At 41.5% G+C, this 26,697-nt stretch overlaps 2 protein-coding genes across 4 annotated transcripts in view; one reads left to right on the top strand and one right to left on the bottom strand.

The window, feature by feature from the left end:
* Nucleotides 1-352: 352 nt before the first annotated feature.
* LOC115609064 (synaptotagmin-15) lies at nucleotides 353-11,410 on the bottom strand. 3 transcript variants are annotated; one of them, XM_030488770.1, is made up of 8 exons: nucleotides 11,330-11,410; nucleotides 8,495-8,687; nucleotides 7,679-7,821; nucleotides 6,826-7,121; nucleotides 5,824-5,994; nucleotides 5,186-5,306; nucleotides 3,655-3,834; nucleotides 2,088-2,397 (listed from the first exon to the last, which is right to left on the bottom strand). In XM_030488770.1, exons 1-8 carry the CDS (start codon nucleotides 11,334-11,336, stop codon nucleotides 2,261-2,263), a joined length of 1,248 nt encoding a protein of 415 aa, XP_030344630.1. In that variant the 5' UTR covers nucleotides 11,337-11,410; the 3' UTR covers nucleotides 2,088-2,260. The 3 variants fall into 3 exon arrangements, with proteins under 3 accessions (XP_030344632.1, XP_030344630.1, XP_030344631.1); XM_030488771.1 differs by lacking the exon at nucleotides 11,330-11,410 and adding an exon at nucleotides 11,210-11,273; XM_030488772.1 differs by lacking the exon at nucleotides 3,655-3,834 and having other exon boundaries at nucleotides 353-2,397.
* A 3,173-nt stretch (nucleotides 11,411-14,583) lies between these two features.
* Nucleotides 14,584-26,697, top strand: part of GPRIN2 (G protein regulated inducer of neurite outgrowth 2) — a 28,031-nt gene continuing 15,917 nt past the window's right edge. Inside the window, exon 1 of the mRNA XM_030488609.1 lies at nucleotides 14,584-14,671. The gene's annotated coding sequence lies outside the window, so the exon portion shown is untranslated. The remainder of the gene's footprint in view (nucleotides 14,672-26,697) is intronic.

The following is a 26,697-nucleotide window of genomic DNA, read 5'->3' as shown; positions in this document are numbered from 1 at the left end:
AAATCTTTTAGAGGAAAGGAAGCACTCTTAGGCATTGAGAGGTCTTGTAATCATTCTTCCTCCTTCATCTCGGTATAACTCTCAAGCACAAGATCAGGTGGATGATCTCTAAAAGGCAGCAGGTAAAAAAAGTTGCTTTGTTATGTGACGATTGATAACACTGTAACCCCTTATTTAATAATGTTTCTTGCTTTACTGGAGTAACTCTCATGTTCAGGAAAAGTCAAAAAGGACCTTTCTCATTTACTTCACTTGGATGACCTCGAGCAAAGTCAAGCACATTAGTAAGTGCATATAAATACGTTTCTTCATGATTTTAGCTGGAATTATTGAATGCACAAGCTGGAAATTTTAGTACTTTAATATATAAGAAACTTGAAGAAAAGAGACCACATTAGTACAATGCATTATTTTATTACTCAGACTGTAGTGTACATAGACAGGTGACTTCCCACTTTAGAGGTATTTATGTTAATAAACACTGTACATTACACACATCCTCCTGCATAAGCTAGAAAACCTGTCTGAAAGATTCTTAACAGTTTACTTTTAAGATCTTCAATGTTTATTGCTATGATTTAAATAATAGAGGGACATAATGTATTTGGTAAAATTGCTGTATCATAGTAATATAGTTATCACAGAGTTCGTATATAGTTTTCGTTCCCAGTTTGAACATGTGGATGGGGTTGGGCCTATGAGATGGGGTTTCAGTGGGTTTGTGGGAGGAAAATTTGAAAATGGCTCTTTGTGGTTGGGGGTGCTGGCGTTACTCATTTGACAGAGAGATAATGAGGGTTGAACATTCTGCAAAATTCAATTAAATGTAGTGAGTCTAGGCTCATCTTATCCAGTGGTGCAGTTAGCAAGACAGACTGTGCGGGTACCATGTAACATTTCAAATGGGGGATCAAGTGAAGTGAAGTCTGTTATCTTACAATTCCTCTCAAATATATTCTCATGCATAATACTTTTTTTAGATAATAACAATATTATCAAAATGGAAAGTGTTCTCATCTCCCCAGAAAAGCCTCATTTTTTTAATTTTTTTTTTTTAATATATTGAATTACTATTGTATCCTGTTTGAAAGGAAGTTGGCTTTATTTCAGCTGCAGAGCTTATGGTCCTTGGAACATAATTGTACAAGATGCTTTGCTGCAATAGACTGTCTGGTTTATGACTGCATAGTGTGAAAGGTACAGAGTTCAGGTCCCCAGTGAATAGTCAAGAATAGCAGAATGTCTTACTTTATTAGAAATAATTGCTCTGAATTATGTTACAGAACACTAATTTACTTAACAAAGAAAACTCTACCACTAAACCAGACATATGTCCTGGGGGCTTAAGCTAATTGGCTTTTCAATGTAAGAGTGGTCATACTAGGTCAAACCCATGGTTCTTTTAATCAATGCTCTGTCTCCAGCAGAGATGTGTTTAGAGAGAAATATATAAGGGCAGGTCAGGTCCCTTGTATTGCTTTCTCAGGGTGCTCCTATACTCCTCCAAGCCTCCAGTTATTTCTGACTTCAGAACTTCTGTCATGCTTCTCCCTTAGTGTCAACAGAAAGTGTCATACCTTGGAGTCAGCTGAAAACATGAAAACTGAATTGCTGCAAGAAATACACTGTGCTGGGGGATTTGAACACGTGCATCTAGGTTTTTGATCAAGAAACACTCAGTGCTTTCCACCATTCATATTCAAAGGATTCAAAGATATGTTTTAAATATAATACTGCTATTTTGAATAAATTGTACCCTTAGTAGTCAGTCAACATCTTTTGGGCTTTGTCTGTTTTGGCATGTTTACTGGGCTTCTATCCCTTTTGGTGAAGCTACTCTGTCGATGGTGATGCAATGCAGTGAACAGTTAGGCCTACTATCATCATTGACAATTCTTAGGTCATTCTTAGGTCTGTCCACATGATGGGTGATCATTTGTGCCTGTAACTCATGACCAAGAATTAGGATTTATTAGTCAAAATAACAATACAGTGAGATCATGCTTGTCTGATTTGTTTACTCTAGTACGTATTAATTAAATTGGAAATATATTTTGGAGAGAGCAAAGATAAGAGTTCCAGCCTACCAGGGACCAAGTCTTCTATTTGCATTTGGGCAAGGGAAGAATCCACTTATTTTATTCTTGTCTACTTCAGAGTGTAAAATGGTCAAAGATTTTTGTACTCTTTAGATTATGGAAGATAGTAGTGAGAGCTTTCCCATTTTAAGGTTGGTTGAGGTTTTTTTTATCCATGCCGTTTATGTGCTGTGGCGAAGAGCATGCCATCGCTTAACCAGCTCCTTGGGCTTGCTGATCATTTCATTCCAGTGTTCTAGTTCTTTGCCGCGGGTGTACATGAAAGGCCCAACTACTACATGTCCTAGCAGATGTGTTTCTGGGAAAAAGCAAGCAGTTTGTGATTAACACCTGTAGTTGCTTCTTCAAAATCCCTACCTAAATTAGAAAATTAACTTGTATTTCTCTAATGCATGTTCTGAAAGTTATTTTTAACCCAAACTTTTCATCAAGGAATTAACTCTAGATTTCAAGTTGTGTAGTTTCTACATACTAAGATTCAGCATTAAAAGGTACTGTAGTAAGCGGGTATTCAGTCAATTCAGGCCTACCCTACTGCCTGCGCTCTAAACTAGAATCAGTTTAAGGCGCACAGATCTGTATCTGCCCAGCCCCTCTTCCTCAGGTGTACTGTGGAAGTGTTTTTTTGGACATCAGCAACCTTAGTAGGATTCATATGATGCTTTAGCTTGGGAAAAAATAGTGGGACAGCTCCGAGTTCCAATATGTGGGTTGCCACTAAACACCCTCTCCCAATGAGCAGATTGTTAGTTCATGCCTGAACTTGTCATCTGTGGATGGGGAAAAATAATTCAAACCTGCTTTTACATGAACTTGAGAGTGTTTGTAAAGTGTTCAGCTGTCCACAAATGAAAATGATGAAATACTAGTTATTGTCAATCCTCAAAGCCAAAGAACCTGCCCAAAAATTCACCTAAAGGAATTTTATAAGAAGCGTATGAATCCAAATGAGGGTATTAATGCTTCACTATTAAGATCATATCTGCACTGCAGGGAAGATGTTTTCTCGTGAGCAGTGGAAATAGGGACTTCTGATTCACTTCTCTAAGCACAACTTCTTAATGTATTCTCTGACTTCAGGCATCAGGTTTTCTGCCAGGGTATGGGAATGTTTGTAATCTCTCTCCTTTCTTACCGCATGAACTGATGTGATAATGAAAATTCCTATTCCTCTTTTGAATTCGGTTAGGAACAGTAAACAGCCTCAAAATTTTGCAGGTTGGGAAATACACATATAGAGAATGTAATTGTATAAGCTTGTTTTCTTAGGAAACCAGAATGAAACAAAAGTACAGCACTTTCTACTGGTAGTGACTAGCCTACAGTTATTTTATTCATGTCTTCCATTAAATTTATCTTTGGCCTCTGAAAGAGATGCGTACACTTACTGCAAATAAGTTTTGTTCTGCTCTTTAAAGAAACATCCTATGAAATACCCCAAACCTTTTGTATGTTTTATGATGGTTGCTAAAAAGGAATTCCTCCCAGGTTTAAGTATCTCTGCAATATTTAAGACATTTATGATATCTTAACTGTAATAATTTATATTGCTTACTTTCACCCTCGGTACTCTGGAGCACGGATAGACTTAGGCTCGCTGTATCCAGCTCTGTCTGATCTGCCTTGAAACTGAAGGTTTCATTATACACTGGATTGGGAGATCCCAGAACAGCTGCTGTCTTTTTACTTTTGATGAATTTATTGTGGTTCATTAGCGAGACTTTGACATACACACCTTGGAGAAAAAGATATTCAAGAGGAAAATACATCAGAGGCAGCTGGGAGAAGGCTTAAGGAATTTCTTGCTTTCAGGTGTCAATATTAAGTATAAAATTAGATCATGACTGATTTGTGAAACATACATGGCAGCATTGCCATGCAGAACATTAAGCAGGGAGTACGCTACTTAGGTGGCAGTTTTGCAGTGTACTTTCCAACTTAAGGGCTGTTAAAAAGAGCAATCATGTTCTTACCCTGCATCCTTGATCTTATATTCCTATTCCTTCCCTTCATCTGATGAAAACTTTTCTGAAGGCTTAGTTTGTTTGGTCAGTAGTTAATTTCATATATTTGATCAACGATTGTTTGATCCACACAGGGAGGCTGTGAGGGAGGAGCCACATCATAGAGCTGGAGCCTGTGCTTGGATTGGATAAATTTCACAGGAATAGTCTCTCCTGGTCAAAGAAGAAACCTTAGACAAAAGGTTTTGCTAATGACTTCTAGCCCTGCAGTAAGGGGCTAGAAATTTGAGGACAAGATCAATGATCTCTGCTCTTTCTTCTAGAAAATACTACAAAAATTGGTGCGTGAGTGTGGGAACCAGGAACACCACCAACAAAAAAAATTGCTTTGCTTCCTGAAAGGGACCTGTATTGCATTGTGGTCTTAGTCAGTAGGTCTCTGGCAATGAGATCTAAAGCAGCCTGAAATCTTCCATTCTTCCTTACCCTTCTACAAAATTTAGTGACAAGCATGTAGAAATTGATGGCTAAAGATTTGTTCTTTTCCAGTGAAGCAGTAAGAGATTCCATGCTGTGTTTATTACTCTGGGGCCAGGGACACATGAGCACATTGTACCAGGAAAATGCCCGCTGCAGTAAGGGAGAAAAATTGTGAGTCCATGCCATGGTCCTTTGAACAATAGCCAGGCTGTCCTAAAATGGGATTATTTTTTTTCCCAGCTCAGTTCTACCGAGGACAGCTGTTCAGTGTAAGCAGTTGTCCTACAGCTGTTACCTCTGGGCTTTTGCCTTGAGGCAACTCAGTTAATGTCAATATCCCCTGAAATGCTGCCTTCTCTGTAGTAGGGTTGTTGCTCACTGTATTAAAGCAGGAGGAAAAAAAATGCTACTGATGACATGAGACAAACCACTTATTGTGAAACAGAATCAAAATGTAGCAGAAGTGAGCTATCAAAATCTAATTACCCGAGTAATAAAGTATGGGTTGTTTCCACTCAAATCACCCATATGTTTATTTTTTCTTTTCAGAGTCACTCAGTGCAAGCCTGGGTGGACAGATGAGGAAGGAGCAAATTAAAACAGGAATTCTGGAGCTGATAGCAGAGAGGAAATCGCACTTACTGATAGCATGGGTCTCCTCCTGGAGCTTTAATCCCCTTGCCCTCAGAACCACTACAGTGAGACGGCCCAGGTAGTCATTGTAGCTGAGGGAGAACTGAATATCACCATACTGTGAAGGAGGCTTTGGAAGCAGAACAACACTTGTCAAATATATCTCAAACTCTCTTCACACAGACAAATTGGGGAGGGGGAAAGTTGTCCTTCATACAACTGCCACACTAAGGGCTCAATTCACATGAGTGATGAATTGTAATGGCTTTATTTATTCTGTTGTGACATTTGATAGAACCAATTAAACCAGCTTTCTGGAACCTTTGAACTACTATCTCTTCCAGGTGATGCCTATTTCCGTGCCTTTTCTGCCTTTTTTCTGCTCTCACTGATTCAGAACAGAAGCAAATAGCAAAAGGTGCTTTCTTATGTAACTGTTTCCTAACTGGTGTGACTGTTTCCTGGGCAGTTGGATAATCCCTATGCAACAGGTATGGATCTGCAGTTGGAATCTTGATTCCGAATGTTTATCAAATACTTCTGTATTTGATGGAGACATATGTTGTTTCAAGTACTTCAGCTGTGCCCCTCTAGTAATTGTAAGATGGCAGAAGTTCCACAGTGCCAAGCAGCCTGCTATCACGTACCTCCAAGTTTTCTTTCTCCAGATCTCTCCATATGACTAGCTTGTTGTCATCGATTAATGTTTCATTTTTCAGAGGGAAGATAACTTGGCCTAGGAGATGATGTTTCTTCTGTTTATCGACATGATAAACCAAAAACTTCAGAGTCCGTTGGAACAACATTTTACTGGAAACCTGTATGGGAAAAGGAAGAATATATTAATAAAACATCTGACACTTTTACTCTAGTGTGACTTCAGAGGAAGAATTTTTCAAAGTGAGTTAAAGGTAGGTGGAGATTTCCTTTGATTATTTGAAGTAGACTTTCTTAATTTCCCTAAAGTTTTAGCTATACTAAGTCTAAAGATACAAGCTAAAATAGAATAAGTCTATGTGAAATTAAACATGAAATGTGAAATTAACTGGTGTTTTTTTCAACTCATACAGATCTAGTGGTATACAATGCATTCACTTCCAGATGCAAATGTTTAGAAATCTATAAACACTCATTTTTCAGTTGGTCTGAAACACAAACTCTTTTTGTTTTAAAGTTTTTGTCTTGTGACACCTGCTGTGAAAGCCTCTTGGCTTAGGGAGCCAAGCTCCTAGCTTTATAGCACTATACAGATAGCATACCAGATATCTCATGAGTTCTAGTTTCTAGCCTACTTCCATAGCAAAGAAACTAAAAGCCATGAAAGCATTGGTTCAGTATTGGTTGCTTCTGGACTTCCAGAGCTACTGAGCTGAACTACTCGGCTGTAGTTCAGACTGGAGTTTTCATCTTCCCCGAGCAAGTTCTGGAATCCTCAACTTTGGTGCAGACCACGAGTAAGATCTTTTCTGGAGCTACAGACTTCAGTAGCCCAGGATCTCCAGAAGCCCTAGTGATAACTCTTATGTCCAGTGGGAATGACTGGTATCTTGGTAGAAGTTTGTAGAACATTAATTTTTGCAAAATATGTGCTGTACTTTGACAAGTCAATATTTGCAAACAAAAATCTACTTCATCTAAAGGAAAAGTACCTGAAAAACAAAATTTTCATCAAACTGCGGGTTAAGGGTTTTGCGTTTCATTTTGGATTGCAAGCAGCTTCTTTCGTCAGGCAGCAAGTAGATTTTCACAAACGGACTACAGGAATCAGCGGGAGGCTGCAGCTTTCTGACTTTGATCAAGGAGACGAGGAGCCTTTCTGACTCTTGCTCATATTCTATGGAGAACCAGAGGCGGCCAATGTTGCCTTCAGGAAAATCTGTCTCACTTTTGTCTTCAGGAAATTTGTACAGCTCTGGGTTAACGGTGCCTACAACGTAAGCTCCAGCTTCAAGACATAAAAACCAAGAACACTCAGATTAATCTCAAGACCATAGAGACATTTTTATAACCACTGCTGTATTTGGGGAAATCACATTAATCTCTATATTAACAATCAAATTTTGCGTAAACCTGGTATTTTAATTCCTTTTCCCTTAAATTTGGAGGAGTAGTGGTAGGCTGTGCCACCTTTTTCCTGTTCATGTGACTGTACCTTGATAGTTCTAGGTATGTTGCAGTCTGCAACTGGTCACTCTGCTGTTTCTGGGGACAACAATCAGGCACTTCCTGAGCCACACTCATGTTATGCCTTTACAAAACAGAAGAGAGATTGCTTTGTCCGCCATATGCATAGGGTCCCACAGTACATGGCTGTGGCATGTAGCCAGAATGGCTATATTCTGGCCCAATTTCTACATGTATAAAAAAATATATATGCATAGTGTTCAGTGCTTGTGCTGTCTAATGATGTCTGGTATGCACCCAGTAAACATGTTTCACAATAATAAAGTTACTCTTTAAAAGAGTACCCCTAAAAAGAGTCCTGGTTTTGCAACGCCATACCCAAAGAATGAAACGATGACCGGGGCCCAGACTGAGCAATCATGTAGGGGTCACTGTCTTCCTGAACATGTTCTTCATTCATCAGATTACTCCACTCTTGCCCGTGCAGTGTTGGTGGAATGATAAATGGAACGCTTCTGGATCTGCCCAAGACAACAACAGCTACTGACTTCTGCTTGGAAACCAAACTTGGTTAACAGTGATAAGTTTACTGGTCTCATTTCATAATCTTGTAAAAATTCTATGAAGATGCACAGGTACAAAAGATAAATACCCATTGTTCTGCAATTAATATTATTTGTATAATGCCTAAAGGTCCATCAGATCTTAATTCTTCACACAGATCCCTCACTTTTTCCTTTAATGCTTCTTTAGGATTGATCTTTCAAAGGAAAGGATGAATTAACTGCAGCTGCCTGTTTTACAGCCTCAAAGCCCTGCACTAATTAACTTTCTACGAGAGTCTCCTTTCTGAACCAAAGTCCTGTTGTTTGGCGCTCAGATGCTTCATTATGAGACCACCAGGAAAGACTGGAACACAGGCTGAATCTGTCTAGGTAACAGCTAAAGCTATCCATGCACCAGTTACACTTGAATCTGTTATCTCTTTCATAAATCAGAAATAATAACTGCATTCATAGTTAAAGTACTGTTTTCCTGCAGGAACAAAACAGAACATGACTGATGTTTTTAGATAATTTAGGGGGTCTTATTTACTTATGAACATGAATGTATTTAGATGACCCCCTCATTTGAGATTTTACAAGTTGAAATAAACTACCATTGATGTATGCTTTAAAAAACAAAAATATATACCTTATGCTTTTTAGTTGAATTTCAGACTGATCCTGAAAAACAGCATTTGTGTTTGTCATTTTGACAGCACCGGTGAGCTTTTCGTAAGAATGGAGCCAGCAAAATTTCTTCCAGAGCAGGTATGCAGTTATTCCGATGAGAACAAATAAAACGATCCCTCCTATTATACCTCCAGCAACAGCAACTGCTTGTTCTGTTCAAACATAGAAGCATATAAAGCATAGGAGGATCAAAGTTATGTATGTTTTGGTGATAGACAGGTATATTAAACCTGAAATGTTTATTTGATTTAAATTCCAAAATGATTTTTAAATGAAACATTCTGCTCATGTGCACATATTTGTCTTTGGTTATAGCATGATGCAACGCCTGAAGATGTATGACATTGACAGAGATAAGAAATTGTTCAGATATGCTGGCAATGGCTGCAGCGTAAGAGACTATACATGGAGGCGGAGGGGGGGAAACACCAAACCCAAAGAGCTGTTTAGGCTCTTACTTTACGTTGGCATAAGCATTTACCTTAGCAGGGCAGAAGTGCTAGAGCTTTTATAACAGAAGTAAAAGAAAACCTGGGAGCACCTAATACAAAAGGTACCATTATTTTAGTTTGGTTTGTGCTTCCAACTATTAATCTATGTTGAATTGAGACTAGATCCTGGCACAAGGAACAAAGCAAAGCTCTGGGTTGTTTTCTTTCTAAGGATGCATGTGTTTCCTGATCTGTAACTTAAGTTACAGTAACTTAAGTATCCATTAAACACTGTTTCCTGAATCTTGATTACTTCAGATAAAACCAAATCTTGTATAATTTGGGGCTTGGGATTTTTTTTTTTCATACTAATAAGACTTAATAAATGTATTTAATATGAATATGAGGAATGCTGTTGTGAAAATTTGTCACTAGACCAAGGATAAATGATTGATAATGGGTTCAGTTTGTTGTTTTCTCATGTTTGCTGTGTATGCTAGAGCAAAAGGCTGGAAGGACCACTTCTGCACTTTATACCGAGCCTGTCTTGGCCTACCCCTAAACTAGTACTGGTGCATTGAGACATGATTAGGTCTCACCTGAGAACTGATCCTACCAGAATATCCCTCTGTCTGAAAATGAGCCCAAAATAAGGAACTACCTTGTACTCTGCAGCCACGTGAGGCAGTTTACCATCAGTACTGTCAGTTCTCAGGGTCTCCCCTGAAACTGAAGCAACAAAGCGACCTGCTGTTCTCTCCCAACTGGTACTGACTTTTTTTCTTCTCTGTTTTTAGGTAGAGGTAACTGTGGTTATGCTTTATTCTTTTCTCCTTTTTATCTGTCTGTGCTGGGTAGATACCTTGCAGTTAGCCACCTCTATACAATGGTATAAGTAAAAACAATACAAGCACAAAATAATCAATCAACACTAGTAGTAGTTTTGAATAAGAATTCAAAAGTAATTTTCTACATTTTAGCTTATTGATTAGAGCTATAAAGAATGTAGGAAGTGAGTTGCAAATACATGTATTAGTGATCTTTTTCACTGTTGCCATGTTGCTATAAGCAATATGAAATGTCCTTCAGCTACAGAACACTTCTGTAAATACCTTGTGCTATAAAATTAGCCTGGCCATAGTGCCTCAAAGGCCTTTATCTGATCCTATCTAATTTTTCTGCATTTGGTACAGTCAAAGGAGCCAACTTATTTTTTGCAGCTCTGCTCCAGGTGTGTTGCCATCGGTCTCTGCAGGAATTGGCTGGCTGCTGCCCCATGAGTCATATAATCACTCGTGTCTCCCAGCACCATGGTGTAACCACCCTGCTCATGGCTATACCCCAGCAACAGGCACTTTGCTGTCCTTGCTGATAGGTGGGCTGAATAGGTTTCAGCATTTAGTCAGGCTGTTAGTACAATGGTATCAGTACAAGACTTGTTCTGAGGAACAGGAAACAAGTACCTATTTTGTATGGGTTAATATTAATGCAGAGAAAAGTCTGTTTGTACTTCACTGGTCACTTTAATTTTCTTTTATAAGAATGCACAGTATGAGGAAATGCATTAACAAATGCAGTCCTGCACATGGAAATTGTGCTTGTTCCTCTTAGTTTTACTTAGTTTCTTACTCTTTAGGGCATGCTTGAGTGTGTCTTCAGACAGATTGCCATTTCATTACAGCTTAGAAGGCCAGATGCAGAAAAAAATGCTTTAGTTTAATGCCCATGAACATAATAGAAATAAATGGCTCACTTCATGCAGGTGCACTATCAACAATACAAATGTTTGGATGGCTGGTGGTTTTACTGTCTGACATAAATATCTTAAAAGTTAACATATCCAGCAAGCTCAACAGCCTGTTTAACTTGTCCTCTCTATTCCCAAGCCTTTAATGCTCTCAGAAGCAGTCCTATGCTCCCCCATAACCAGTTTGTCACCATATCCCATTAAGGACAGTAAGCTGAGGTGCACTGTAATGCAATAGACAGTACAACAGCTGTGCACAGATTTTTGGAGTAAGAGAATGAGTTTCCAATCTCTTCATTAAATGAGTTTAATGTATTGAATTTGTTCACTGGAAATTATGTTAGCTATTTATGACCTACCTACTGCCATTGGCTCAAATTCTGCTTATTTATTTTTATGCAGTGGTATATACAAGGTAAAGTTTTACCCATTTCAGCAAAGCTACATATGATTTAATGAGGTAAGGAAAATTTGGCTCACTTCTAGTTCATCCTACCTGATTAGATAAGCAGCAGAACCAGTAGCTTAGGGCATGAGGTAGCACTAGTCACAAAATCAACTACTGAAGTAAACTGAGTCTGCAGGGAGAAAAATACATATCTTTTTAAATAAGTACCTGTCATTGTGAGGAATTGATGTATTGTATTGTTCTGCGATCCAGGATCATGGCAGTTGGAGATGGATGAGACGTGCTGGATCACTTCATCTCCAGATGTCCTCTGTTGGTAGGTACCAGGTTTATTCTAGCACAGAGAAATATTGACGGTCATTCTCTTTGGTTTTGGGTTCCTTTTTGCTTAATGTCCAATGATATGCTTTTAATAAGCTTTTCTTAAACTTTGCAGTAAGCCTTTGGGAGTTATGACCAGCAACTTCTCCATCAAAGGCTTTAATCCCTAATATGCTCAGATTTATTAACATTTACAGTATAAGCGTATGTACAGTAAAAACTAAATTATTTGGGGTGGGGTTAAGCTCTTGGCACTTGCTGTGTCTGTCTCGCAGAGCCGGCTTGTCCTCCGACAGCAAACAGCCCCGGGCACGGAATGCAGAGCGGCGGCGCGTACCCGAGCCGCGGGTTGCAGGCTGCTTTTCCTCAGCCGGCTCCAGCAGGAGGTCGAGTAGCGCTACAGCCCTTGGAGCTCAGAGGCAGGTTTGAGTCCGTTCTTACCCTGACTTTGCCGAAGCGCTGGCGGGGCGGGGGCTGGGCACCGAGGAGCCGGCTGCCTGTTGCCCGAGGAGGGCAAAGGCCCGCGGGCAGGTGTGCGGGGGGTCCCCACTACCCTCCCTCCGGCCGCGCCCCCACCGGCGCTCACCGGGCACGGGTGCTCGGGCCCCTGCGGTCACGGCCTCGGTGGCCGGCGGCAGCTCCCCGCGGCGGTCTGGGGCTGCCGGCAGCCCCGCGGGTGGCTGCCCGGCCCCTCCCTGGCCCGGCCCTCCGCCACCCGGGCCGCGCACGGCGGGGCTGGAAGCGCGAGTTATAACAGAGGCATCTGTGGTTCCGGTCAGAAGAAGGGGCGAGGGGCACGTTCGGAACAAGCTCCAGCCTTACCTAGGCTCTTCGTGCGGAGTCAGCCGGCGCTGGCGGGCTGGGGCGCGGGGACAGCCATCCCGGGCTTCTGACAGCTAGTCAGCCGTCGTGCCTGGGAGTGGGGTGTGGAAATAGGCAGAGAAGTAGCCGTTGTGCCCCATAAATCTTCTGCCAGCCCTAAAACCCCTGTGCGACATATAGGACAAGGGGGAATGGCTTTAAACTGACAGCGGGTAGATTCAGGTTAGACATTAGAAAGAAGTTCTTCACTATGAGGGTGGTGAGGCACTGGAACAGGTTGCTGAGAGAAGGTTTGGATGCTCCATCCCTGGCAGTGTTCAAGGGCTTTGAGCAACCTGGTCTAGTAAGTGTCCCTGCCCATGGCAGGGGGTTGGAACTGGATAAGCTTTAAGGTCCCTTCCAACTCTAACCAGCTCCACGAGATAATTTTTAAAACTATGATTGTGCTCAGAAAGTGACTTTGATATTAGTAACTTAATTCTGAAAATTCTGGTGAGCAAGAAATGAGCATGCACTTTGTTGAAACTAAAATGCATAAGCACAAAGGAACACAGAAAGTTTACTTAGACGACTGCAATTACAGCTTTTCCTATTTGTGTTTATAAATGTAATGATTTTCAATCTCGTGTGTGTGTAGTAAATATAACCAAACAGATCTTAACTAACAAAATTACATATAGTTCAGAAACCAAATTATTCATTTTCACTTCTTGTCTGCTAATGCTTGCTTCTTTCTCAGCCAGTATGACAAGAATATACACCTTACATTTAACAACTGTTTGTATTATACACACTTGTTCTGTTCGCAACTATTGCATGCATTTACATAGTGTCATTAAATCTAAAATCCAAAGAAATGCATAGGTATTAAACCTGTAGGATTCTAATGAAATATCCCCTAATTCTGTGGAATCTTTGAATTCTTTTAATTGCAGTTAAAATGTTGATATAGTGTGGTTTAGCTTTTCCTATTATTTTTCTATTGATTTTTGAGTCCTCCATAAATACAAAAGTATTTAGATAATTTTTACTCTAAAAATAAACTCCATATGTTTCAGTTTTGCACTTTTAACATAGTTATCTATTAAATAAGCATTGCATAATCAGCGCTTTTGTTATTCTTATTTCTACATTGAATTAGTATCCGTATTGCAATATAGATTTTTTGCTCAGTAGTTCTGCACTCGTGAGGATAATGTCTGTAAACAGGTTTGAGACAACTGGAAGTTTTGAATTGTGTGGCAAGACCAGCAACTGCCTGCTTACTATTACAGTGCTCAAGTTGCTTGAGCACACTTTTACGGTTGTGTGAGGAGTGGTAAAGTTGCTTTAAAAATGATAGATTTATAGAGTGCTGCTGAACAGTTAAAATGATCCTGGTCAGATGCACTGTCATATAAGCTGTGCTGTTTGTGTAGAGAGGTGTGAAGCACGTACATCTGGGAAGCACTAACCATCTGCTGGTTCAGCTCTTGTTTCAGTGTGTCAGTGGATGAGACAGGCTGAGCTTGGAGGAGCAGATTTCACCCTCTCCAAGTACCTGTGGAAGAAATTAACGGTGAAGTTGCTAAGCAGGGAGCTTTAATTTTGATTCTGTACTGCACTGTGAACTTTCTGTTCTCCAGTCTTTCTGTGCTGAGTTCTTGCACCAGTTGGAAATCAAAATACAGGATGTGAGGGACTCAATTTTACCCTCCTTTATTTCTGATTGCTAACCTTCTTTCTAGCCTAAATCCCTAGATTTAGTAAACTCTCAGCTGAGAACAAGCTGACAGTTTAATGTTTTGTGGACCTAGATATTGTACTATAAATATTCAAAGTTTCTGATTCATTTTTTTGTAATACATATTTAGTGTGCATATCCAAGTCTTGCTTCTTACAATAAAACCTTGGCCATTAAAAGACCACATAAAAATTCCATTGTAACTACAAAATTATATTGACCATACCTCAAGATAATCACCAAGACATCCTAGTCTGGAATACAGGGTAAAGGATTCTGCATTCTCACCACTTTTTAAATTATTTTTGTAATTAGCAACAGAAGTAAGGAGTTAGGCCTCCAAATAGTAATACATATTTCTTAAGTATGTTTTCCTCAGTATTCTGTTTTTCTAATTCTGGTGGCACATTCCTATTATGTTTTTGAAAACATACATTCTCATGAAATTGCATAGCTGATCATCTGGGGAGATATGGAATAGTATAGTTTTTACTGTATATGTCTGACACCTCTTTGCATATAGGCCATTTCCTTGCTTTTGTGGTAGTTATCTCATCTTGCATGCTGAAATGTTGATACCATTTTTATGGCTGCTCAGGTGAGAGGCTTTCGTCTTGCTTTGACAAAGGTGAAACTGATGCTGAAAAGGCAGATGTGGTCTCTGGATGAGATGTGTAGAAAAGGTAAGCCTGAAAATATGCTGTAATGTTGCTTTTAAAAATCTCTGAAAAATGGAAATAGTTGGAAATGGATTATAGTCTCTTAATGAATTTATTTCAAAAGTCAGAATGCTCAGGATAAAGAATATTCTGTCACAAAACAGTTACTGTAAAAACAGTGCTGTCACATTGCCCATGAGACACCAAATTAAGTAACCTGTTTGCATCATTTATCATATGACATTCTTTCCACATAGTAATTCCCACTAGAGTGGGTGAAATTTAAATATATGTATTTTTTAAATTGGGTATCTTTGTAAACAGAATGATATAAATGGTGCCAAGCAAATATTTCACAATCAAGTTGAAAGCATGTAATTACTTAATGCTTTTTGTAGGAGCACTCCATGACAGAGGATAGAGAAATACTTCAGATACAGCTGTAGAATTACAAGCATCAGTACATCCTTCTAATGATAAATAATCTTAGCATTATTCAGTTGACAGTTTCCCTCTAAAGTCGCTAATTATAATAATTCCTACTGTAATTTATTAATAATCTTGAAGTTACAACAGATTCCCTGTGATAAAGGGATTTTGTAATTATTTTGTTTTAAGCAGCCCTGGAACGATCTGTAAATCCAGGTATTGTAAGTGAAATGTATTCAAGTTCTTCTGCCTTTGTACCCACTTCCTTGTATTTGTGAATTTTGACTTTCACACTGGTGGTACCTACAGCTAGAATGGCATTTAAAAAGACGTAGACCTTTTTTTTTCCCCCCAATTAAAATGTGGCCAATTTTATTGAGGCTGGTGAATCTGTCCGGGACATAACAGATTAGGGTTTGCAGGGAGCATTGATGAACACCATAACTACAACAAATAGGTTACATTAAGAAGTATGATTGTGAATGGCAGAAATAATGAGTACTTAGAATTTCTATAAAGCCTTTCATTCCCATGCTCCTGATTTCTGCACCAGCATTAATTACTGGTAGTTAACCATCACAAAAGCTTTTTGAAATAACAGTTATTGTTATCCTTATTTTATAGATTGTTTAATAACTGGAATTCCTCCAGAGTAACACTTGTGTAACTGAGATAAGAATTTCTCCCACAATCTACTGTTGGCCTTGGACTAACATACAGTTCTTAGCTTTAGCAGGTTATGGATAATTGACTGTTTCAGAAAAGAAAATGTGAAAGAAAGATCTACTCTGTCAAAATATCCTTTGGATTCATTCTGGGAGTCATTTGTTAGTTTCCTTTCCGAAGAACAGATGGGAATGGAAGAGTAAGTGCATCCAGAAGGGAATGAGTCTGCCCGAACTGTTTTCTCTCAGCTTTGCTGTTGACGGTAGTTGCCTTTAAGCACTCTGAGTGCCTCAGGCTACAATCCAGAACAGTTCTCACGGTAAAATTACAAGTATGAAGTGGGATAGAGGCAGGCCCAACATGGACAACAGGAAAAAAAATCTTCAAAAGCTGCCATGTTTGGTGCCTCTTAAAAGGGCCTAGGGGGAAAGACAGCAAAAGAAGAAAAGGGGGGAGGGAGAAGATAACTTTAACCTAGTTAAGGGATTGGGTTTCCTACTTTGGTATTTCATTTTAGCCCAGTAAAACCCCTGACACAGGTTGTGTCCTTGATACTCCTCAGGGAGAGGCAGGCAGAATGCTTTCTGGACCTACGCAAACCTTCTTCCTGAGGATATCTGTCCCACCAGTTTCCTTCTGGCACAGAACTGGTCAATGGAGCATTGGACACACAAAAAACTGCTACAGCTTGCACACAGCATGCTGTGCAAGATGGATTCCTCCCGCCGCCATGCTTTGATACTCCTCTTTTGCTGGGTATTTGAAGTGCCTGATAGACACGAACATACAATGCATTTGCTTTTTCTTTAGGGCCTTCTCACAAACCTTTTCAGCACTGTTATAGTATTATCTACTGCTATGAAAGTATATATAGGTAGTCTGCATATCAGCATTTCTATAGAGCTCAGAATGTTACTCTGGTTTTTTCCTTTTTCTTTTGCTTATAGTACACTGTAACTGTTGGTGTTGCTGGATAATAAAATTTATGCAAGCTATAGCACCACCTCCTGTCCAAAGTTGGGCTTTGTTGAGAATCAACAGAGCAAACTGAGTTCTCTTAAAAGTGATTCTTATTGTTCTTTATGAAACAGAATGCAGAGGATGTGAACTTTTATTCCTTTCAACTGACTTTTTCTTCCTGTGTTTTACAATAGGAATTTCAGAAATACCAAGTCTGTTTTTACTGGAAAATGTTCTCATGGGTTTTTTTTCTAGTGTAAATTGCATTAAGAAAGTTAGCAGCTGGTGCTGCTTCAAGAAGAAACAGTACAAAATGTGCCTCTCATATGACTTTTATTAATAAGCTCGGAGTTCACAGACAATGTGCACAAGGCCTGTAGAGATTTTTGCAGAGAAAATTACTGGCAAAGCCCTGGCCTTCATGGCTTTAAAGCATTTTAGGAGCACTATCTGACTTTTTGTTCCGGCTTTGTACAACTAGCCTTGGCAATGGTAATCTAAACTTCATTAGTTTGCCAAGGCCTTGCAAGATTACTTATGTACACATGCAAAAGGAGCCGTTGCACAGCTGTAGCCATGAAAAACAAATGTTGCTCTAAGGCAAGACTAGTTTTTATTTTAGGCAATATTTCCTAACTTTCCCTCCTTCTGAAATAGGTAATGGATTTAATCCAGACACGATGTTAAATAAGGCACCAGCATTCTAACCATTTATTAACCTGCCAGACACGCCTAGCTTTTTTAAGGTCCTCCCCTTTGCCCTGGAGAATCGATGAAAAAACTATCTGAGCTCCAGAGCCCCTAACCACCTCTCCCAGGGCTCTGTAGTCCTTCTTAATGTCCTCCAGGCTACTGCTGTCTATATCTCTAGCACCCACATGGACCACTAGAAGGGGGTAATAGTCAGCAGGACTTACTAGAGCAGGCAGCCTCTCAGCAACATCCCTGATCCGAGCCCCCGGCAGGCAACACACCTCCCTCGAGACTGGATCAGGCCGGCAGATGAGCGCCTCTGTGCCTTTCAAAGTAGAGTCCCCTACTACTATGACCCTCCTCTTTTTCCTGGAGGCATCAGTAGCGATCCTCTTTACTGGTGCATCAGCAGGGTGCTCATTAGGTGTGGTGGGTGCTTTCTCATTAGCCTCCTGCAGAACCATGAAGCGGTTCTGGGTGGGGACATCAGATTTAGGAGGAAGCCCCTTGTCGTTAATTGTCCTCTTCCTCCTTTTTTTGATCGTTTTTCTCGTGACTAATTTCCAGCTTCCTGGGTGGCTGCCCTCCTTCTTTCCTATACGAGCAGTGCTGGACGTTTGCAGCCCCTGCGCAGTTTGGGCCTGGAGCAAGCAGCCCAGCTTCCTCTCAGCTTCCCTGGCATCTTTTAGCTCTCCAACAGCCTCCCTCAGCTCAGCCACCTGCTGCAGGAGGACCTCCACAAGGGTGCACCGAGTGCAGCCCTGTCCATCGTGCACCCCCGGATTGAGTGCGCCCTCAGCAAGTTTGCCAATGACGCCAAGCTGTGTGGTTCGGTTGATACGCTGGAGGGAAGGGATGCCATCCAGAGGGACCTTGACACGCTTGTGAGGTGGGCCGATGCCAACCTTGTGAAGTTTAACCAAGCCAAGTGCAAGGTCCTACACCTGGGTCGGGGCAACCCCAGGCACTGCTACAGGCTGGGCAGAGAAGAGATTCAGAGCAGCCCTGCAGAATAGGACTTGGGGGTGTTGGTTGACGAGAAGCTTAACATGAGCCGTCAGTGTGCGCTTGCAGCCCAGAAAGCCAACCGTATCCTGGGCTGCATCAAAAGAAGCGTGACCAGCAGGTCGAAGGAGGTGATCCTGCCCCTCTACTCTGCTCTTGTGAGACCCCACTTGGAGTACTGCGTACAGTTCTGGTGTCCTCAACATAAAAAGGACATGGAGCTGTTGGAGCGAGTCCCGAGGAGGGCCACGAGGATGATAAGAGGGCTGGAGCACCTCCCGTACAAAGACAGGCTGAGAGAGTTGGGGCTGTTCAGCCTGGAGAAGAGAAGGCTGCGTGGTGACCTCATAGCAGCCTTCCAGTATCTGAAGGGGGTCTACAAGGATGCTGGGGAGTGACTCTTCCTTAGGGACTGTAGTGGTAGGACAAGGGGTAATGGCTTCAAACTTAAACAGAGGAGGTTTAGATTAGATATAAGGAAGAAGTTCTTTACAGTGAGGGTGGTGAAGCACTGGAGTGGGTTGCCCAGGGAGGTTGTGGATGCTCCATCCCTGGCGGTGTTCAAGGCCAGGTTGGACAGAGCCTTGAGCCACGTGGTTTAGGGCAAGGTGTCCCTGCCCATGGCAGGGGGGTTGGAACTAGATGATCTTAAGGTCCTTTCCAACCCTTACGATTCTATGATTCTAGGTATGAGTACTATAAGACAAATGTGGAGGGATTGTTGAGCAGGCAGATGAGTCTGTAGACAGAAATGCATCTTAAGATTTGAATGAAGTGCAGGAAAGCGCAAAATTGTGTGTATTACACTATCTGTAATATAGCCCTAAATCTGTAGCCCATAAGTGATGCAAACTTTTAACTGAGAGCAAAATTTTATGTTTGTTTAGGGGAGCATATACAACTGGAATGAGATACTAAAAGCTGAAGATCTGTTTGCTTTAACTTATGGTTGTTTCTGCAGGCACACACACCTTAAACTATTCCATCTATAGCAACAACAGGTTTACAGATGCCATCCCATACATTTTTGTAGGTTTTAGTGGGTTTGGTTTTGGGCAAGACTGTAGTGAGATCTCGAGCGTCAAGGATGTAAGAAAAGAAAATATGAATCCTGAGTGTAGGAAAAAAAAATAAACTTTTCATATAATTAAGTCCTATTTCATCTTCCTGAGTGATCCCTTTCTCTTTACAAAGCAGCCAGGAGATGGCAGGGCAGATGCCATCCTTGGGCTCCCTCTAAGGGCTTTCCTTGGTGAACCACCCCACAGGACAAAGCTAAAACATGACTGGTGTTATCCGGACCAAGCTTCTGGCTCTGCCAGAGTAAATGGCTTAATATGATCACAGAATCCACTAGGAGACCATCCTAATATGGAAAGGGACTTAGCAGAAAGAGGCACTATGCCTGTTCTTATACTGCTTTTGAAACGACTAATAAGGATCATCTGATCCATTTACAGAATATTTGTCTAGTACTGACAGTGACAGTATGCATCAAAAGTGCATAATGACCTCTCCTAAATACACATAACACAATCGGATTTGGCTCCAAATACATTAATTCGAAGTGATATTGATCATCTTTGGCCTGTGCACGAATCCTCAATACAAAGGGTTAGAAATTAAATCAGGTATAGAGTAGATAACAAGTGTCACACGGGCAACATGGCAGCAGCTATGTGAACTATTCAACTGGCAGGAAACAAAACAAAACAAACCCCCACAGTCCCAAAAACCCCAGAAAGGTTCATCTTAACTCAAACCCTCTCACAAATCTAGGTTAGACCCTAGCCAGGAAGGGCCAAAATAAGCTGATATGGGCATGCTGCATCTAGTAATCACTAGAACTAAGACTGCTGCAGGGAGAATGCTGCACCCTGTTCCTGTTAGCTCCTCACTTAAAATATATGTGAAAATGTTCTAGGAAATGCAAGAAATATGACAAGGATGAAAGTAAATATTTTGAGCTAAGAAACGTCAGTGTAATTCCCTCAGATATCTTTGCCTTGCTTTACTCAAGCAGGTAGTGTCTGAATGCTAGAAAGCAATGTTTTTATCCTAGGAGCTAGGTAAATAATTTCTGTCCCTTTTCCAGCCTGGGGCTCACATGGTGCACTCTGTGGTTCGAAATGCTAACCTGAAGGACACCTGCCTGCTATTAGCCAGTTTATCGTATAACTTTGGTTGTATGTATGGAGAAGTGGTTTTTAGGACTTCAGCTGATACCTTTTTTCCCCCCAATATAATTTTTCTTCAAAGAGTATGAATGAGACCTCTGACAGTCTATTTGTTTATTTGGCAGCCAGGGGTTTAAGGAAGGGAGACAGTTAAAAAAGGAGATTTTCTTTAGATTCCTGAGACCTATGAGTCAGTGTGTCCATGAGCAAAGGTTACATAAACTAATAGATTAGAACAAGATTTAGTTGCATAAACACTGTTAGTGCATTTCAATCTGTCACAGAGTCAACCCTGCAGATTATTGCAGGCAGAGCTAGCTTGGGGCTTACAGTCCATCTCGCTGGACTGCCCCTGGCAGTGGATACACTTGAAATAGCATTATTTCCTTGCTGTGGGGCTGTTCTGAAATCTGTGTGTACTACTTTTTTGGTCTTATTTGTGCGAGCTTTATTTAACATATAGTGCTGTTGCTCTCAGCTTGTGTCTAATTTGGAATGTCACCCTGATATATTGGTTGCATAATAATTTTGTCTCTGTTTCATTTAACCAAGGGTTATGCCTCTTATGAGGGTGGTCCAATACAGACAGCCCCAGGGACCAGATCCCAATCCTCTGCAAATTCCCCCAACTTTTGTGAAGCCTCTGAACTCTGTCTCTCTTTCTTCCAACATACTCTCTGCCCTGCGTATCCTGGATGAGCCTCTCAGCTCATCTGAGAGAAGTCAGAGAGTCCAGTGTAGGAAGTATCGCGCTGCACGGGGCAGAAATGGGGATGGGTATGCTGCTCAAGCATTTGTCCAGAGAAAGGGAGGCTGGATTAGAAGGGTTGTGTGTGCTGGACTCAGTCCACAGGCCCGTGGGGCCAACGGACAATTACATTACGATGATTGTGGTCTAAATGGTTTGGGAATTTTCCAGATCATATGGGAAAATAGAACCTTATTGGAACTGCAGAGCTATGCTTTTTGAAAGTGTGTCAGGGTTAGAAATCATGCTCCCAGGCTGCACTACTTTCCTCTTGTACAGTGTTTTCCTTGGTCTTTCCCCAGCTTCTCGCTGATAACATTTCCTGATTTTACATCCTGGAATTGAGGCAGCAAAATTTAAGTCTTTGTTTAGCTGCTTGACTCCCATTAAGTAGCGCTGTCTCTACAGCAGGCTTTGTTCATAGCACTCAGACCTGGGCACCAGCAATGGTCTAGAAAAGACTCCACTACTTTGGTTTCCATTTGTTATCCATAGACCAAATCACTTTTTTGAATCACACCATTTGCAAACATAAACTGAGGGGCTTTAGGATATACATGAATGTGTTTTTGAAGAGTTCAGATCCAAATTTGCAAGAGTGTCTTGGTGGGTAAGTCACGGAAGGCAGAATTACTGGTGACTTCCTGAAGTGTAACATTTTGTACTGGTTTTGGTTTGTTTGGTTCTGTTGGGGGGTTTTTGTTGGGTTTTTTTGTGTGTGTTTTCTGGGAGCCCTGCTGGCTTGCCTCCTTTCCAGTTGAGAGTAATGGAACAGATGGAACACTAGCAATGAAGTGCAGAGCGAAGCTAAACATGTGATTAAAGGGCCAAAGCCCTTATTCCATGAAAGGCAGCTTAAAGCTACCCCAAAACTGGCTTGAAGGTTTTTTGTTTTGGTTTTTTTTTCTGTTTTTTTTTTTTTTTGGTGCAGTTATTTATTGCTTTTTGCTACTGGGTATTGAGCAACAGTAGAGAACAGGGGAGACATTCTGGTGATTGTGCATGGGAGGAAATGAGAACTGGGAAAGGAGAACCGAGAGCACAGTGCCCATGTGATAGTCCCTTGATTTAAGATGGGATTTAAGGTTTCATGTCATGAAATCTTTGGTTTATAACAAAAAATGCTTAAAAGAGGGATCTTGTTTGCCTTCTCCATAATCAGCTGTTGTTTGGTTATCAAATGAATAGAACAAAAAAAAATAGTGCTGTGTAGAGATTTGCTAAGTCTTTGAAATATATGAGATTGCTTATGTCAGCACGCTGCCTTGCAAACTGCCACAGCAAAATAAAGGCAAAAGAACTGGTATGCTTTGTTGAGAAAGCTGCTCTTAAATCCAAGATGAAAAAGAAAGGAGATGACACAGCTCCAAACCACCAGCTTTCACAGTACTAAAAAGCCTGACAGCTTTCAAAAAGATTAATCCCACAAAAAAGAGTACTGCATCTATGTTGCCTCTTGAAAAAAGTCATGTCAGTAGTGTTACAGCATTATTGCCAAGAAAGGTGAATGTAGATGACCTGGCAGATTTCATAACAACTTTGTGAAACGAACAGATGAGATAAACCCAAACAAATCATCTTCCTTTTCACAGAAAAACAAAATTGCAGAATAGAGGCTTATTCATAGACTGTACTTGCTATAATTGGGCTGTCTAACCAGCAGTTGTCTTCTCCCAGGCAGAAGAAGCAGAAGTTGTCATGCCACTTGCTACATATAAATCCTGTCTATAGAGTGTTTATAAACAAATGAACTCAACGGACATTTTAGAGGGATGGCCCATAGACTAAAGGAATGATATCTGTGTGTATATACCAAAAGACAGGAAAGATGGTAGTGAACACGGGAAGTTCAGGTTGGAAATAAGGAAGAAGTTCTTTACAGTGAGGGTGGTGAGGCACTGGAGCAGGTTGCCCAAAGAAGTGGTAAATGCTCCATCCCTGGCACTGTTCAAGGCCAGGGTGGACAGAGCCTTGGGCAACATGGTCTAGGGTGAGATGTCCCTGCCCATGGCAGGGGGATTGGCACTAGACTTAAGGTCCTTTCCAACCCAAACCATTCTATGATTCTTATGACAAATGGAAGGTGATGGTCAGTTTCATGTTTTCATACAATCTTGGATACATTTGACTTGCCTGAAGCATGTGTGAAAACACTTGCTATGCTAGCTCCTATACTGGACTGACTGGAATTATATTTGGGTATCTGAGCATAAGCAAAAACTGCAAGCTTGGCACTGCATACAGGATGCCAATTTCAATAAGGAGCTGGCTGTATTTAGGGTGGAGAGCTTCTGACTGGTTATAGGCGTAGTAAAAGCTAAGTTCGGCTATGGTGCATTAGTTGGTATCTTGAAGGCTCTCTCAGACTGTGCTGAAGTGCTGTTACTCTTCAGAAACACTCAAAAATCCTTTACAATGGTGATATCCAAGACCTGATCCAAATCAGCTGTGGCAGATGACATTCAGGCAAGTGAGCAGTGTTACCCAGAAGACAGCATATTGTTCCTGGAGGGCTACATTATTGTTGTAGACTAGAACATATTCCAGAAATGCATTAAGTTAAAATTGGCCTGGTTGCAGGTGCAGTTTCACTGGCTTAAGTGGCTTTGAATCAACAGACAGCAAATATCAGCCTTCCAGGGTTTGCATACAGAGCCCCCAGAGAGAGATATATGAACTAATTGCAGTCAGTGTTTTCTTGAGTCAGCTCAGAAATGTGCACTTGCAGCAGAGAACATTCTCACTGGGGGCACTTGAACCTGCCTCCTCCAAGAGCAGCTCTGCGAGCAGCAGAGCTTGGGAGGTTCGAGTCTGATGGAGGAGCTCAGCAAGCACAGTCTGGGCAGGTCCAAATCCCCCCACCTGGCATGAAAATATTACTGCAAATGACAGTGGTCCAGGCAGTCTAAGAAAAGGGTTATAGATGGGAAGGGGTGAGAGGAGGGCTTCAGTACAAGTTTTTAGGTCTCACAAGGAGGAACCTTGAGATCAGGATGGTTTTCCCCCCGTACCCTCTTCTGAAGCGGGGTAGCTGGTCTGAGTGTGGTTAGTGAATTTTATATTAGACAAAGGGTGTCAGGGCTAGGACTGGGCTGCTTCTCTCTTGAATGCGGAAGACATGATTGCCTGGATGGAGGCTGTGGTGACAAATACTGGCCTGTGGGTCTGGCAGCTCTGTGCACCGATGCCCTTCAGCAGGCAAATGGAGCCAGCTGCCCTTTCTCACATGATGTGACTCAAAGTCATGGGGCTGGTGGCTTGCTTGCTTCTGGTCTTCAAGCACCCAAATCAGTAAATAGTAATTTTGAAATCTCTTTTCCATGGCTGGGCACAGGATTATAATTTCATTAAGTTAAACACATTCTCACATTTTTAAACCCTGAGTGGAGTTCATGGGAAACATGAATGCTAGTCAGGCTGAGTAACAGTGGCAGAACTGTTCTGCAAAAATCCCATTGAAAAACAATGTGTCCCTTCTTCCCAACAGAAATTAATCAGCATTGTCTGGATTTAGCCTAAGGTACCTGTAGGCTACAGACTTTTCAGTTTCTTTAACTGTCAACTTTGTTAAAGAAAAATACAGGATAAGTTCTTCAAATCTGAATTTGAGATATCTTTACGCCTTTTCTCATTAAATGTAAAATGAAAAAGCTGTATGGCAATCACATTGTTATGATGCCCAGATGTGTAACCTGTTGAGGTGTAAGTTGGTCACTAGTATAATAGAATCAGCTAGGTTAGAAAAGACCTTTAAGATCATCAAGTCCAACCTTTACTCCAGGATTGCCAAGGGTAATGCAATTACTTTGATCTTCATGCCACTAAACCATGTCACTAAAGGCCTCATCTACATGGGTTTTGAACACTTCCAGGGACAGTGTGTATGCAAAGTTTGATGCTTTTGGTGAGAATAGTCAACCTTGCTGGATATACCGAATCCAGAACAAGAGAGCTATGCAACTTCCTCCTGTAGAGGGTTTAAAGAAAAAGAGAAATGCAATATTATCATTACACTGTGTCTTTTGTATGTTCTTTGGGCAACCTGGGATAAATTTGGAAGATGCATTTAACTGGAAGAGTTGTACATTGAGTTGTACCACAGGTGGCTGCTGGCACCCATAGAACAATGCTGGAATAGCTACAAATGCCAGGGCTGTGTCTTATCACATCAGCCAAAGGTCTTTTGCTGGAATAAGAAAGGAAGCAAAATGCTGTGGAGTTGTCCTCTCCCTGCAGCACCATTGTAGTCCTATGTCACTGTGGGGAGAGTCACCTGGACATGATCCTGGGCCACCAGGAATGCTGATAAGAATGCTCTGGAAGGAATGGGTTCAAGAAACTTCTGTTTCTGGCCTCACAGGAAGGATGCACAAGGTCAGCAAAACCAGCTGATTTCAAGTCCCTGCTCTGCTTCATTGCTGTAATGAACATAGCAAGTAAAATAAAGCAGCTGGAAAGCTGCTGCTGATGCATGCATGGTTGTTAATCCCTGGAATGCTTCTTGACCTGTAGCCCGAGGGAGTAATTGCTCAGTGAGTGTATGGGGATGCTCCTCTTAGGAGCAAAGCCTGGAAACACGTAGAAAATGACTGCGTTTGTAGCCCATTTTGAAGACTCAGGGAGCAATCTTGTATTCCTAAAAGCATCTGGAAGGGGGTTTTGTTCTCCGTCTCCCAGCTGACCTAGGTGTGATGGGAGGGTAGGAGGGAAGACTTAAGAACAAAGTGAGAATGTGTTGATGTGTTTTACTTAGGAAAAGAATTAATTCCTTCCTCAACAGAAAGAAAGAGGACTTGAAAGGGTTTATTTCTGATACTTTGGCATCCTTCTCCTTGCCCCATCAGAGATCTAACCAGCCTGCCTTGTGTGAAGCTTGAAACTGAGGGGAATAGGCCAGAAAGACATAAAAGCAGCTCAAAATGCAGAGGCAAGAAGTGGTGCTTGGGAAAGGACTGAGTGTAGCAGCTGGTAAAGGTGAATGAAAAAGGAGATTTTTTATGGAAATGGGCTGCCATGAATGGGGACAAGTCTCTGCTGGCCACATCTGTCCTTGATGTTCGCTAATACACCATGGGTCTCGTGGCAACTTAGAGAGACCTGGACGCCTGTGTCCTTGAGGCAGGGTTTCCCTGCCTGGGGGAGAATGGGACAGGGGATGCTCAACAACAGCACCCTCAGGACCCTGCCAGTGCCCTCAGGGGGGCTCCCGTGTCAAGCTGTGCGAGGGCATGGCGCTGCCCTCACGCTTGTGTGTGGTGAGGGCCAGACTGGCCACAGCCTTCTGCAAACTGGGGGATTCCCCATGGGGCGCAGTAGCACAGTGGTGCAGGTGGGCACACGTAGGTGGGGGGCCGTGAGCGCAGGAGTGCCTC

The sequence above is a fragment of the Strigops habroptila genome, chromosome 5 (genome assembly GCF_004027225.2).
Source record: "Strigops habroptila isolate Jane chromosome 5, bStrHab1.2.pri, whole genome shotgun sequence".
Lineage (NCBI taxonomy): Eukaryota > Metazoa > Chordata > Aves > Psittaciformes > Psittacidae > Strigops > Strigops habroptila.
Note: the sequence above shows the minus strand (reverse complement) of the source record. Positions and strands in the feature narration are given on the sequence as shown.